The sequence below is a fragment of the Silurus meridionalis genome, chromosome 11 (assembly GCF_014805685.1).
Source record: "Silurus meridionalis isolate SWU-2019-XX chromosome 11, ASM1480568v1, whole genome shotgun sequence".
NCBI classification, from domain to species: domain Eukaryota; kingdom Metazoa; phylum Chordata; class Actinopteri; order Siluriformes; family Siluridae; genus Silurus; species Silurus meridionalis.
Genome location: NC_060894.1, coordinates 3,218,269 through 3,233,760, shown reverse-complemented (window position 1 = coordinate 3,233,760; position 15,492 = coordinate 3,218,269). Strand labels below are relative to the sequence as shown.

Genomic DNA, 15,492 nt, shown 5'->3' with positions numbered 1-15,492 from the left:
TCCCACTTAAAAAGATGCGAGAAGACTGTCATTTTTGTATTTTTAAATACTTATTTTCCACCATAATTTGCAAATAAATTCTTTAAAAATCAGACAATGTGACTTCCTGGATTTTTTTTTCTCATTTTGTCTCTCATAGTTGAAGTGTACCTATGATGAAAATTACAGGCCTCTCATCTTTTTAAGTGGGAGAACTTGCACAATTGGTGGCTGACTAAATACTTTTTTGCCCCACTGTATATCAAGCTGTCTTTTTTAACTACATTGCTACCTACGGTAGGAATTTTTAACAAAATCCTTTTGTATAATAACCACAATATTATTGTAGTATTATAGTTCAGAGTTTAATAACCATGATTATCATAAATACCACAGTTGATCCATTGTAATCTGTAGTGTGTATCTTATAAAATATATACAAAATATCTAGTTTACACTAAATGATTGTTTATGGTGGCTAGGGACTTAAAGTGGGATTTTAGATATGGGTGAGATCCTACTGCTTTCACGGGAACTAACAATGAGGAATCAGAAAAGTTCTCTGTATGTGTTATTATTGTGGATCTGAAAATATTTTCTTGGCTACAGAATCCATTTTTCTTTCATCTATAACACCAAATACACTTTTTGACATAGAAGAATAGATTTCCTATGATCTAAAAATAAGGGTAAAAACATATAGTGTATACACTGATACAATACAAACTGATACAGAGATTTCATTATACAATTCTCCACATCTTGTATATTTCATATTAATACTGCACTGCATTATATGCATTTACATGTACGTCCTTATCCAGAGCAACTTACAATTATAAAGCTTATATAACCTCGTAGATTAGGGGTATGGGGTCCTGCTTAAGTGCATAGTGAAAACAACAACCTGGCTAATCAGAAATACATGGTCCTGTATATATATATATAGTACAGCCCAAAAGTTTGGACACACCTTCTCATTCAAAGAGTTTTCTTTATTTTCATGACTATGAAAATTGTAGATTCACACTGAAGGCATCAGAACTATGAATTAACACATGTGGAATTATATATGGAATTATATACATAACAAAAAAGTGTGAAACAACTGAAAAATGTCATATTCTAGGTTCTTCAAAGTAGCCACCTTTTGCTTTGATTACTGCTTTGCACACTCTTGGCATTCTCTTGATGAGCTTCAAGAGGTAGTCACCTGAAATGGTCTTCCAACAGTCTTGAAGGAGTTCCCCGAGAGATGCTTGGCACTTGTTGGCCCTTTTGCCTTCACTCTGCGGTCCAGCTCACCCCTAAACCATCTCGATTGAGTTCAGGTCCGGTGACTGTGGAGGCCAGGTCATCTGGCGCAGCACCCCATCACTCTCCTTCTTGGTCAAATAGCCCTGAAAAATAAAGTTCCGTCATAGTCATGAAAATAAAGTGAACTGTTTGAATGATAAGGTGTGTCCAAACTTTTGGTCTGTACTGTATATATATATATATATATATGTGTGTGTGTGTGTGTGTGTGTGTGTGTGTGTGTGTGTGTGTGTGTGTGTCTACAAAAACACACCAGAAATTGTTATTTATTAATGTAATATCTATAAATGTAAATTCTGTAAAAAACAAAAAGAATAATTTTTATTACATAAAAAATATAGTGAAAATAATATTTATTTAATATTTAATAGCACATATTCAAGACACACTGTAATGTTATGCAGACTGCATAAGTTGTTACATAAAGTTCTTAACACATTTCCTCCTAATTTCAGGGTTTCAGTGAACTCACAGATAAGGATTTTTTTCATGTTTATATACTTTAGAATACTAATCATATATAATCCAATTCTTGCATAAACTTGCATAAAATATTTTCCAGCAAAAACAGGATGTGCCTTTAAACAAGCAGAATTTGTTTTTAATGATTATTAACACAACAGTTAACAATTACCTTGAGTCAGTGAGAACATTTTCCACTGAACTTTATAAAGCAGACATTAGTATTAGAGTTTTTCTCAGTTCCTTTGGAAAGTTTCTCAGATCAAAAATGAAATTCTCGAAACTACTTGTTCAACCTCCACATCATTTAGTCATTTGTGCTGACCATAAGAACTTTTCTTTTTGATTTGATCAAATTGTGAATGCTTTTGTACATTAATTTAATTGATTGTGTACAAGTGTCTGCTGTTTCCTACATTATCAGTTGTTTGTGTTCATGTTGATCAAAATATATTCATGTTATATATCATGTTGATCATAAATATACTGGTTTCACTTGATTAGTTTTAACCCCCAAAACATCTCAGCATCATTTCATTGCATAAGTCATTAAATGTGAAATGGTTAAACCAGTTGTCATCATCTCTCATGTAAAATTTCTATTAAACTTTTTTTTTTTGTTATTGTGACTTAAATTGATGAATTGTGCAGATCTTGAATGTCACTAAAGGTTCCCTGGTGGTCTAGTGGTTAGGATGTGGGTCCGGGAACCAACCCCAGCCATTAGGGTTAGTGCCGGTCCCAAGCCCGAATAAATGGGGAGGGTTGCGTTAGGAAGGGCATCCAGCGTAAAAACATGTGCCAAATAAAAACATGCGGATGATCCGCTGTGGTGACCCCTAATGGGAGAAGCCGAAAGAAAGTTGTTGTTGTTGAATGTCACTAATGACGAGTGTATAGCATCAGATCAACCAATAATCAACTAGTTCTCTAAAACAGGTCAAATGTGAATCTTGTAAACCTTCAGTTGGAGAGTGAATACAGACAGAGCAAAACATAGTATAAATTCTGAAAATAGATGAACAAATAAAAAACAAACCAACACTTGTACAGGAAAGTAGAAGTGTGAATTCTGTCCAGTCTCTTGCAATCATTGTAAATAATTTGTTTAATCATATAAATGAATCTGTGCTGCTGAAATTCATAGATAACATACAGAAATAAGTCACATTTTGTGCATTTTCAGTCACTGTGATCCAAAACATAGTTTATATCAAGAAATCCTGAAACTGTGCGCCATCATACTGACAACACGACTAAACATTTTGATGATTTTGTTTATGAACAAGGACTGAAAGACTTTTCATTCTGATCTGAATGAGATGTTCATTGACACAAATACTTACTTTTAAGAGCTGAACTGAGGATTTTGAGAAAAGTACAGGCTTGTGCAAGAAATCCAATGTGTTGTGCTGCTTGTACAAATTGTTTTGAGAAATGCACTTATTGATTTGCGAGTATTATGGATGATTCGAGAAATGCTCCAAAGCAACTAAAAAAAACTGTAATATTAACATTTACACCAGTGCCTTTAAAATATCAAACATTGACCGAAGACAAGGATCAGGTCTTTGGAGTTCTCTTGAAATTTCAGCCTCATGCACATGTCTGACATAAGGTTATCTGTGTATGTGTGTGTGTGTGTGTGTGTGTGTATCACTGTGTCTGGGGTGTTCCTGCTGTACTCTTTGATAAGCAGTACAAAATGTACCCGGACAGGCTCCCTAAATACACCATGCAATACAGAAAAATTAAAGATCTTGTGTGTGATTATTAGCAGATTATTACATATTAGGTCAAATGACTGGTTCGAAAAAATCTTAACTGATTAATTAATTAATTCACAAATTCTCGTGACAGGTTTAGGGTAAGATTAGGTAAAATATTCTGGTTTAGAATGCATCTGAAAGAGCCCACATTTCCACATTATAGCACATTTCTGTTTCTTGCTCTACCACAGGTGCATCTCAATAAATGAGAATATCATTAAAAAGTTGATTTATTTTAGTAATTTAATATAAAAAGTGACACTTTTATATTGTATAGATTCATCACACACATACTGATATATTTCAAGTGTTTATTTCTTTAAATTTTGATGATTATGGCTTACAGCTAATGAAAACCCAAAATTTGGTGTCTCAGAAAATTAGAATATTGTGAAAAAGTTCAATCTCGGAGGCTCGTGGTGTCACACTCTAATCAGCTCATTAAATCCAAACACCTGCAAAGGTTTCCTGAGCCTTCAAATTGTGTCTCAGTCTGGTTAAGGCTACACAATCATGGGGAAGACTGCTGACTCGACAGTTGTCCAGAAGACGATCATTGACACCCTGCACATGGAGGGTAAGAGACAAAAGGTTAATCGCTATAGAAGCTGCTGTTCACAGACTGCTGTATCCAAGCACATTAATGGAAAGTTTTGACGCGTTCCTCGTGTCGAGCTGCTCCTTAACCAGAGACAACGTCAGAGGTGACTTACCTGGGCAAAGGACAAAAAGGACTGGACTGTTGCTCAGTGGGCCAAAGTCGTCTTTTCAGTAAAAAGCAAAGAATGTTTTGCATTTTATTTGGAAATCAAGGTCCCACAGTCTGGAAGAAGAGAGGAGAGGCACATAAGTTGCTTGAGGGCCAGTGTAAAGTTTGTACAGTTAGTGGTGGTTTGGGGAGTCATGTCATCTGCTGGTGTTGGTCCACTGTGTTTTATCAAGTCCAAGGTCAGCACAGCTGTCTACCAGGAAGCTTAAGAGCACTTCATGTTTCCCTCTGCTGACCAGCTTTATGGAGATGCTGATTTCATTTTCCAGCAGGATTTGGCTCCTGCCCACACTGCCAAAAGCACCAAAAGTTGGTTAAATGACCATTGTGTTGGTGTGCTTGACTGGCCAGCATACTCACCAGATCTGAACCCCATAGAGAATCTATGTGGTATTGTCAAGAGGAAAATGAGAAACAAGAGGTCAAAAAATGCAAATGAGCTGAAGGCCACTGTCAAAAAAAACCTGCACTTCCATACCACCTCAGCAGTGCCACAGACCGATCACCTCCATGTCATGCCGAATTGAGGCGGTAATTGAAGCAAAAGGAGCCCCTACAAAGTATTGAGTGCATATACAGTAAATGGACATACTTTTCAGAAGGCCAACAATTTACCAAAAATGTTTTTTTGATTGGTCTTATGAAGTATTCAAATTTCTTTTAGATTGAATGGATTTGATAGTGAATTGGTGGGTTTTTGTTAATTGTGAGCCAAGAAATAAACACTTGAAATATATGTCTGTGTGATGAATGTATATAATATACGAGTTTCACTTTCTGTATTGAATTACTAAAATAAATAAACTTTTTAATGAAATTTAAATTTATTGAGATGCACCTGTACTTTGCTAAATTCATGTTCAGTTTACACGAGAAACAACTGAGCTCACCTGAACTGTAGTAAACAGAAAGAAAAAGGGCGCCTCCTGGTGGTCAATTTAAAATATCGCTCGTCCAAAACAATTTGCTATGAGTTTTTACTGTATTATGTAGTTCCACATGCTGTGGCTCTGCCTTAAATGGCCAACACTTGCAAATCCTTTATTTAAGAAGAAGAGTTTAACAGTTCCCCTATTTAATCTCAATCTAACCCTACCACATATTTGTTTTAATGACATATTACATGATGCTACATATAAATAACATTTAAAAAACACTATATGCAGGAAACTCATTTGTAAGAGAGATATAAAAATAACAAATAATGCAGAAATTTGGAAACACTTAGTCAACTTTTATGGTTTTAGAGAGACACATGCATGTTTCTTCTGTTCAGATGCAACAAACTAGGTAACGTAACGGTATGAAAATTTACATTGACTAAGCAAATATATAAATGTATAGATGTTGCACTTTATTTTCATAAATAAATCCCCCCTTAGCATCAATACCAGCTTTACACACTATTCGCATTTCTCCAAACATTTAGCTAAGATACTTTGTTATGCCTTTTGTAAAACTTGCCAAAGGTGTTCTTTACTAGCTGGAGATTTCGTTCTTGCGATCCAGTTCATCCCATAGCACTTCAATAGGATCTAGGTGCGGTGATTCCAGCTGACTCCAGCTGCAGCCCACACGGAATTGCATGGTGTTGAAGTATGGAATGGTTGTCATGTTTTTTTCTTTTACCCGGAATATGTCTCCAACCTTCCCTGCTCCAAAGCAACCCCAAATCGTTAAGCTTCCACCTCCATGTTTGACTGTGGGTGTGAGGCAGTCTGCTAACATCTTCTCTCCTGTTCTCTGTCTTACATATGTTTTTCTGTAGAGCCAAAAAATGTCCAATTTGCACTCATCTGTCCAATTTCTTTGAGTCATTCCCTGTTCAATCCTTGTGTATGCACCAGGGTTGGTGCATGTGGACAAAAGAAACATGCATGTGTCTCAGACATTGGCCCAATAAAAAAGCCATGGTACATGATTTACATAATTTTGTCCTCATTAAGGCCATTCAGTGAGCCATAGCACCCTGTGGATGGTGGCAGGATCATCCTGGAAGAGAGACCACACGCATAGAAGCAGTATAGAAAGGCTTCATCACTCAGAAGAACTGCAGCAATGGTTAGGCTTAGAGGAATGAGTGAAGCCAAACCAGCCAGAACCAGCATTTGTTCCTTTTAATTGTCATCCATGTGTAAATCATAACACATTTGGCTCCTGTGGCTGTGTTGAGTTCAGTGTCTCAAACAAATCTGCTGATGTGGTTCGTAACACTATATAACATACTTGTGTCTGTTCAAACAAATTATTACCGGAACAATTATGAACACATATCACAATGCCAAGAGGGCCTTTTAAAGAAAAATTCTAAACATGCAGTTAACACTTTGCAAACCCATAGTCATATAGTGAAAACTGTGAAAAATGCAAATATATCCCACAGTTCCTTTAATTGGACCTAAATGCTCCCTGGCTCACCCTTGGGCCCGAGCTACTGTTTATCTTGAGTTTCACATGTTGTTCCCTTGTTTGAGTGGGTTTTCTTCTGGTTCTCTGGCTGAATCCCACTTCCCAAAACATTCCATTAGGTGAATTAATGACTCTCAACTGCCCTAGACGTGAGTGAGTGTTTGAATGTGTGGTGTGTATGATGCAATGCAATGGACTGGCATCCCATGCAGAACGTGTCCTCACCTAATACCCAATGTTTCTGATATAAGCTCTAGATCCATCTCAATCCTGACCATGGATAAAGCATCATAAAACAATGCATTTTGACATAAAGGTAATACACTGTGTACAGTGTTTGACCTTTTAACCTTCACATGTCACTTGCAGTAGTTCTACCAGTAAAACATTAACACTTATTTATTAACAATTATTTATATATGTTATAAATAAAGTTTTCTTTATTTGTCCAATAATTAATAGCAATGATTTCTTCTGGTCAGTGTAATAACCTTTTAAAACGATTTAAATAAGGACACATGCAGAATGCTAGTGCTGATAAACAGTGCAGTACGCACACTTCCTGGAAATGTGACCGTGAGCTGAAAGATCCAATCAGCATCGTCGAAACGATGTGTAGGCGGTGCTTGAAAGCACGTTCCGTGCGTGAAGTTGACAGACACTCGAGTGGACCAATGGGATTCTTTAGGGTACCGTTTGAGTGTGACAATATGGAGGCAAACGTGCGCTGCCTCTGAGAGCATGAGGACAGCGGGAGTGAAGAGTTAGGATTAAAAGTAGTAGGTGAAAACGGTGAGAGGAACGAATACTATTAAATTTAATTAACTTTAATGCAAAATATTGCTGCATTGCTTTGTATCGTTAAAGCACTTCCTGTTTGGGTTTTCGCAGTGTCCAGGGGGCTAGCTAGTTAGCTAATGTCAAAGTGTTCACACCTCCTGTAACATTCTGGATTAATTCTGGATGATCGGAGCAACTTCTGAAAAGTGAAACCGTGAATTAGAATTGAATCTGTAATTGTATGCAGGACACGGGGCTGTTTATGCATTCATACGTGTGATATACATGTTTGACATTGCATGCTAGCTTTCCATAATCCTATCTGGGAATCTGGCCAATCTGGGGAAATCCTCAAAGCATTGTGATCCCTGCAACTCTTTAAAGAAAGACACACGCTTGCACCAGATATGTTCAAGTCCGTCCAGTGTGTTCCTCTGTGCAGCATCAGTGCTCGTGCTGCTCGTCTGCATGGCACACCTGCTCTCAGACACAGCAGTGGAGCAGCACCACATGGCAGGTCTGAGGCTCCTGCATGGTTCCAGTCTTTCTTCACATGGCTCAAGAGAGCAGAAAGAGGCTTTGCTGAGACCGTTCCTGCGAAGAGGAAGCGAGAAGGGCTGCTGTCCATCCTGGCTGACCACTGCGGCTTTGTGACCGGGCAGAGGCTGAGGCGAGCTTTGCAGATCGCAGAGCTCTACTCGAACCTGTACTCTGAGAGGAGCAGGTGGACGCTGGTGGGCAGCATTTGGCGCCAGCTGCAGAACAAACAAGCCCCGACTGGCAAACTGCTGGCCGCCCTTGCTGGGCTTTTCCTCTTGGAGGATGAGAAGATCAAAGACGATGAGATGAGGAGGTTGGTTCTAAAAGCTGTACAAGTTTCTCCAGCTAGATGGAGTTCACCTGCCTCATCCTTATTGAAGCCCTGCTTTTTATACTGGCCTGTCTTTCTTTCTTTTTTTTCTTACTTTCTTTTCTCTGTCACTCGGTCTTCTCCATCTCTCTTATTCTTTCTTTGGGTTTTTTGTTTTTTTTTCTCATTCTGTTTTTCTTCTCACTCCTTGCTCACTAACACCCTTCCTTTTTCTTTTCTTTTTTTGCAGTTTTCTCTAAAAGTATTTCTCTTCTTTCCCTCTATTTTCAATTTTCCTTATCTTCCTTCCTTTCTCCTTTCATTTCTTTAGCTTTCTCATTTCCTTTTCTTCATATAGCCCTTTTTTCTTTCTTTGTTTTCTAGTCTTTTTTGCTCCTGTTTTATGTCCCTTCCTCTTTTCTGATTTACCTGTTTTAGTTTGACCCCAAGGTGTGTGTATGTGTGTGTTAGGTGTGCATGGGAGCTCCAGGCTCTGGAAGCTGTAAAGCAGCAGGCCTCTTCAGGAAAGGCGAGTGTTCAGGCTGAGAGTGGCTGGGAAATCGTAATGGAGAAAAAGACCTTTAAAGTGTGGAAGAGACCAGTTGAAGGAAGTCATCTTTTTGAGTACAGAGGTGAGCATCACTAATGAGCCTGTCACCGTAAATGAAAGAAATTGACACTAAAATTCTGATTTTCTTCTTTACCACATCCTCTCTTCTAGTATTCGGTTCCTACACTGATGTCACTCCCAGACAGTTTTTCAACGTTCAGGTACTTTGCTTCTTTATTCATTAAAACACACATCACCTAAAAGATGATCATCTCGTGTGGTTTTGTTTATAGTCGTGACCTTTCCGGATGTGAGTTAAGTTTAGATGCCTCTGTGTGTTTGCCTCTGCTCCAGTTGGACACTGAATACAGAAAGAAGTGGGATGCACTGGTGATCAAACTGGAAGTGGTGGACCGGGACCTGAACACAGGCTCAGAGGTTGTTCACTGGGCCACACATTTCCCTGTAAGACAAGAAACCTCTTTGTATGGTGTAGTTTTTAATTTCACACATCATTTTTTTTTTTAAACTTACCTGTTATAGCTGGAGCTTAATGTTTTATATTATGTCTGGAAACTTTTCAGTTTATCGTAACCTTTTGTGTCTTTTTATCAAAGGACATAGAGTAACAGAATGGCACATACATTATATATGTATACGAATTTGTATGTATATGTATACAAATTTACTTTTATATACATCAGTGTTTACTGTCCATTTGCTGTAACAGAGTAATAGTGTAGATTTTGACATCAGGTGCTGATGTAGGTGAGGTGAAGAGGCCCGGGCTGCAGTTAATTCAATTAAATTTATTTTTATTTGTATAGTGCTTTTAACAATAATCATTGTCTCAAAGCAGCTTGACACAGATAATGTGGTGATTAAAAGTGAATATGTTCTTTATAAGTGTAAGTTTGTCCCTGATTAGCAAGCCGGTGACGACTGTGGCAAGGAAAAACTCCCTGAGATGGCATAAGGAAGAAACCTTGAGAGGAACCAGATTCAAGAGGGAACCCATCCTCATCTGGGTTGCACCGAATGTCCATTTGTAGCACATATACAATGTTGCGGGGTGCACTAATGATGATCAGAAGCGATCTGTATTCCTGAGTCAGTGTAGGAGACTGTTGACATTAACTACAGTCCAATCCATCCTTAGTGTTCCATCAGTTAGTGTTCCAATGCATCCCAAAGGTGTTCATAAAGGGTGGAGATCACACAGAAGCAGAAGAAGATCTTCCAAAACTTTTATGCTAAATAACACACGATACAGGGAATAGGCAGGGAATCTTTTTTTCTCACACTCCCTTCGTTCAGGTTATTGCATGTCTGAAATTTGGTTTTCTCTGCACAGTATCCGATGTACTCCCGAGACTACGTGTATGTGCGCCGCTACGAAGTGGATGTAGAGAACAACCTGATGGTCCTGGTGTCCAGGTGAGTGTTTTCTCTGTGATGACGCTAGACGTGATTTTGTGCATCAGCATCTACACTGTTTCGAGTGTGTGGTGTGTGTGTTTTAGAGCTGTGGAGCATCCTGCCATTCCTGAGACACAGGAGTTTGTCCGAGTTCACTCCTATCGCTCAAGGATGGTCATCCGGCCCCACAAGTCCTTCGATGAGGTGAGAGAAGTGTTTATATCTTTCTCCTCTATCACCTACCATATCTATTACTTTGTCTTTCCTTTTATTTATTTATTTATTTATTTATTTATTTATTTATTTATTTATTTCATTGTCTGTTTTTCTGTCATATGTCCTGTAAATTGCCTGTCTGTCTGTTCAGTTTATCTCTTGTGTCTGTATATAAGCTGTATATATTGACTGTATTTTACTTGTGTCTGTGTATCTGATAGTGTGATTTGTTGCTCATGTTTCCTCAGAATGGATTTGACTATCTGTTGACGTACAGTGACGACCCTCAGACAGTTTTCCCTCGTTACTGCCTGAGCTGGATGGTGTCGAGTGGTGAGTGGTGGGTGTGTGTGGGTGTGTGTGTGTGTGTGTGTGTGTGTGTGATTTTTAAAAGTATTTTATTTTAAGATTTGCCTGAAATCATGTCCTTTACTGCCATAAGATACATTTAACTCTACACTCTGATTATTTTCTGCTGTTTTTTCTTTCATTATTACTCATTGTTTCTCTTTATTTTTATTATTTTTTTTTTATCATTGTTTTAAATTTTTAAAAGATTTATTACTTATCCCCCTCTTAGCCTTAGGCTTTTTCTTTGCTTTTCTTTGGTGGTGTCTGTCTATATTAATTATTAATCTTTGGTTTTCTTTATATCTACCTTTTATTAAACCTCTTGAAAGACCTTCCTTTATTTTGATATCTTACCTTTTCTTTCTATTCTCATATTCATCTTGATTTTTCTTGATCTTTCTATCTTCTATCTTGTATTTCTATCTTCTCTTTATTTCCATCTCTTCTATCTACATTTAATTATTTTATTAGTTTTTGTTTCCCTCAGTCTATTGCTCTTGTATCTGTCCATATCTCTTTTTCCTTTATTAATCCATTTAACAATGTAGACTAGTTTGTGGACACCTTGACATACAATTCCTGTTTGTGCTTTTTGAACGTTAGATTTCACATGCTTGTGGAGATTCATTCAGCCAAAAGGCTGTTAGAAATGTCAGGTACGGATGTAAGTGAGGTGTGAAGGTCTGGACTGCAGTTTAATATGGTTGGGTTCAGAGCTCTATAGCAGGAGCTCTTCCACTCCAACCCATTTAAAGCATATCTTCATTGAGCTGGCTTTGTGCACAGCGGCATTGTCTTGCTAGAACATGTTTGGGTCTCCTAGTTCAAGTGAAGGAAAATTTTCCCCCTAAAAAAAAAAAGTATGTGTGTGTATATATATATATATATATATATATATATATATATATATATATATATATATATATATATATATATATATATAATTTTTCTATAATCATTTATTGCTTCATTTCTGTTTTGAGGCTTTATAAATTTTTTTTTTTGTCTTTTTTTTATTATTTTTATATATATATATATAATATAATATTTATTTATTCCATTTCAGGCATGCCTGATTTCCTGGAGAAGCTGCACACGGCTGCTCTCCGAGCAAAGAACCACGAAGTTGGCGTTCACGACTATGTCGGCGTTACGAAGCAGGTGCAGCAGGCGTCTTCTGAGAGGCTGGAGGAAGATTCGCATGCAGCAGGATCATCCCATATTTACGCCTGAACGGGAAAAAAAACTCTGGCAGATGGTATAGAGGCAGGAATTTAAAAAATAAACCTAAGAGATCTCGGGGTTCGATTCACAATGAGGCCGTGACAAGCGGCAAGGTTGGGGAGGGGGGGAGGGAGCGAAAGAAAGAGAGAGAGAGAGAGAGAGAGAGAGAGAGAGAAATAAAAAGAGGGCTTTGCCTCACCTTGCCTCGCCTCTTAGTGTGAACCTGCAGACAGCAAATGAGAATCAGAACCACACTGCTGCTACTGCTGCTGCCAAAACTGTGTGTGTGTGTGTGTGTGTTTCTCACTGTGAGATCAGGAACCTGGTAAAGATGTTTTTTTTTTTTTCTTTTTTTGCTTGTATACCCCCTCAACTGTGTGTTTGTTGCTCCTGAGTATTTTTACTTCCCCCAAACTACTTATCAGGAAAAGAAAGGATAAATACGAATAAATAAAATGCCGTAGTGGAACAGCGATCTTGCCAAGCTAGCAGCCGTCCGAATTCACGTTCTCAATTTGCCTTCCTTTCACCCAGACTTTAGTGGTGACATGATTGCGATCATGTCCGTGTTCGAAAAATATACACATTTCTTTTACACAATATGCAGTGACCTTACAGTGTTTTACAGCTATGACGTTTCCATTGTGTAAAGAACGTACAAATATGTCAGTCAACACAGTCAACAAAGTGTTCGATTGAGTGCAGAAGTTTGTATACTTTTAGGGCAGGTTCATTTATTTACAATACAGACTTGTTTCCTGTAACAAAAAAAAATCTACCTAAATATAAATGTTTGTCTTGCGGTGTATTTAAATATATATTCTCTAACCTCTAAACCAGTCCTAACTGTGCCACATAGCAAACACTGCCTTCTTCAGATCACACCATTTTCGAACATTGTTCTTCAGGATAAAATTTTCCTTTGTTTCCTTTTTCTTTCCTTGAATTCAATGTTTTTTAATTGTTGAGATGCAAACTTCTGCACACACTGGTCATCGAAAAATGTCAGGCGTATTTTCCGCTACCTGCGAAACATCCTGAATGTAAATCCTTTCTGCCTGGAGAAGAGGCTTGGGTTCGAAAAACTCTGCAATACACACGTCTTACATTTCTCGCTTTTCATTTCACAACATAGGCGTTAACAGGCACCCATAAACACACAAACACACTCGCACACAAAGCAACTCTTTTTGAGGAAGTTGAAGACGTGTCCTAGCGACCGCAGCGTCCATTCTAGCACATTACACTTCCTGTGTGCTAGAATGTTATTGTGTCTGGTTATTTTCGATGAGGTTGTTATCGGTGTCTGGGCTTATCACTGCTAAACACGAGAAGCTTTCAGTTGATTGGCTGTAGGACGAGGTATCAGCCTCTGGGAGTGTTTACTTCTAAGTAGTCAAGTACAAGCACTAATGCTACGAATGCTTAATTTCAGATTGCTGAGATCATTGTATATGGACATGCATTATTACAACCAGGCATTTATGATTGTACAGCTTCATCTCTACAGTTTCTGATGTAAATAAACACCATAATAAGGAGCATACAATACATTTATTTTTAGCACTTACAATTAGATGTAATAGCAACTAAATTGCAATTAAAACATGGACATGATAAAAAATTAAGCGTTTCTCATGGTGAGATATCTCAGGTTTGAGAAAGATGCTAAGATTTTCAGGTGAGATCAGGCCAAAAAAAGATGGCAGAAGCTGAAGTGTGTCCGTTCTAAACTGTTTGGATGCTGATTTCACGTAACTGAGAGGATTAATTTTGAGTTTCTCAATCACAAGAGAGAGGAAAAAATTAATCTTCTGCCATAAGTAAACAAGCAACCAAGTGCTTCCTGACACATTTCTGACACTACTTCCTCTTTTGAAGTGGTGACGCAAGCACTTGTCTGCTTTATTTCTTTTTATATATATATTTTTTGGTTCACACCAAATTGGGAAAAAAAAAAAATTCAGTATAACAGATTTTTAATATTTTGTTCATAATGAATGATACTGAAAACGTGTTTTTGTTAATATTCTGTTATCTAGTCTGCAAACTACACGTCAAGGTTAAATCCTAACCCGAGACTATTAACTTAATAAGAATTACACTTCCTGAGAATCAGGTTCATATTTCTGTGAGGAAAAGGACTTCTGATTATCCCCCCAAATATCTCACACTTTAAGATGGGATTCTGTGGATTGATTAAAAAAAACTTTTATTCTGCTGTCATTAGTGAGTTAATAGTGTGGTTCCTCCCCTATACTGTCTAAGCTCCTGCAAGTTGATTGCATTTAACCTCATCCTGGTTAATATGTTTTCAATGGCAGAAATGAACCATAATCCTAAAATTGGGTTAAAAAAAAGGGGGGATTTATGATTATGTAATATATTCTTAGTAAATGTTTACTTACAGTCACTGAGGTGAAAGCAGAACTACTGAATGTGTAAACTTTGCCCTCTTCATTGCTTGATGATTAAACACCCCCACACACACTAGATATAATACTGTCTTATTCTTTCACATTAAAGCATTAGCGTTCCTACAGAAACATCCAACAACCTAGATGACCATGACTATGAACGTCACCACAATAATCAGCGTTATTCTCTTTGTTTGTGACTTTAAATAAAAATTAGGCCAGTCCATTTTTCCTTTAATATCCGAGTTGTAAAAGCAGCGAGCTATTTGCTTTTAAAAAAATTGCAAGATTTTGAAGAAGTGTTGAAATCATGATAAAAAAAAAAATCATGGTCAGGCGCTGTTCGCTTCTTTGTCGTGTTGTTTGTCTCATTAGCTTGTGCAAAATCTACAGGAAATGGTAGTAACCGGTGTGTTATGTAATACATCCGAAAACAGTGCCGTGTATCAGGATACGTTGCATTAATGCATTAATGTGTTTTTTTTTTTTTTTTTTTTTAATTGATTTAATACCGACATGAACTGAAAATCTTGGCCAGAAAATTTTTCTTTTATATAATATATGTATTTGTCTAGCACTTAAAAATGACAGGTAGATAATATTGTAATTGTTTCAGTGTTTTTCGTTATATTATGTTCATCATTCGCACTTGTCTAACCCAAAATGAAGCCAGAAATCGGTGAGGCCAAAACGGAAAACAGTTTGGGATTTAGTTTTAGTTTCTAAAGTACAGATATCGTTTTTCTTTCCTTATTTTTTTTCTGTTCTTTTCAAATTTGTACGTGCAAGGTGAAAAACTCTTGGTTAACAATGAACTCTTGTTTAAAACATGATACGTATTGAGGAAAATGTCACTTCTGCCAATTCTCTTGTCCAAACATTTAAATTATTGTCCATTTCTGTATCTAGCATGACCATTTATGTGTGTGAGAGTGTGAGGCCAGGCTGAAAGTCTGCATGTGTTTTTATGAATTCCCAGT

The 15,492-nt window shown here is 37.4% G+C and overlaps 1 protein-coding gene across 2 annotated transcripts; it reads left to right on the top strand.

Annotated features, from left to right (window-relative positions):
* The first annotated feature begins 7,373 nt into the window (after positions 1-7,373).
* On the top strand, positions 7,374-13,636 carry stard7 (StAR-related lipid transfer (START) domain containing 7). Of its 2 annotated transcripts, XM_046860866.1 has the most exons (9): positions 7,374-7,497; positions 7,597-8,338; positions 8,807-8,967; positions 9,057-9,106; positions 9,240-9,350; positions 10,240-10,322; positions 10,409-10,508; positions 10,769-10,853; positions 11,938-13,636. In XM_046860866.1, the coding sequence occupies exons 2-9, from the start codon at positions 7,893-7,895 to the stop codon at positions 12,102-12,104; spliced, it is 1,203 nt and encodes a 400-aa protein (XP_046716822.1). In that variant the 5' UTR covers positions 7,374-7,497; positions 7,597-7,892; the 3' UTR covers positions 12,105-13,636. The 2 variants fall into 2 exon arrangements, with proteins under 2 accessions (XP_046716822.1, XP_046716821.1); XM_046860865.1 differs by having other exon boundaries at positions 7,384-8,338.
* Positions 13,637-15,492: the final 1,856 nt, after the last annotated feature.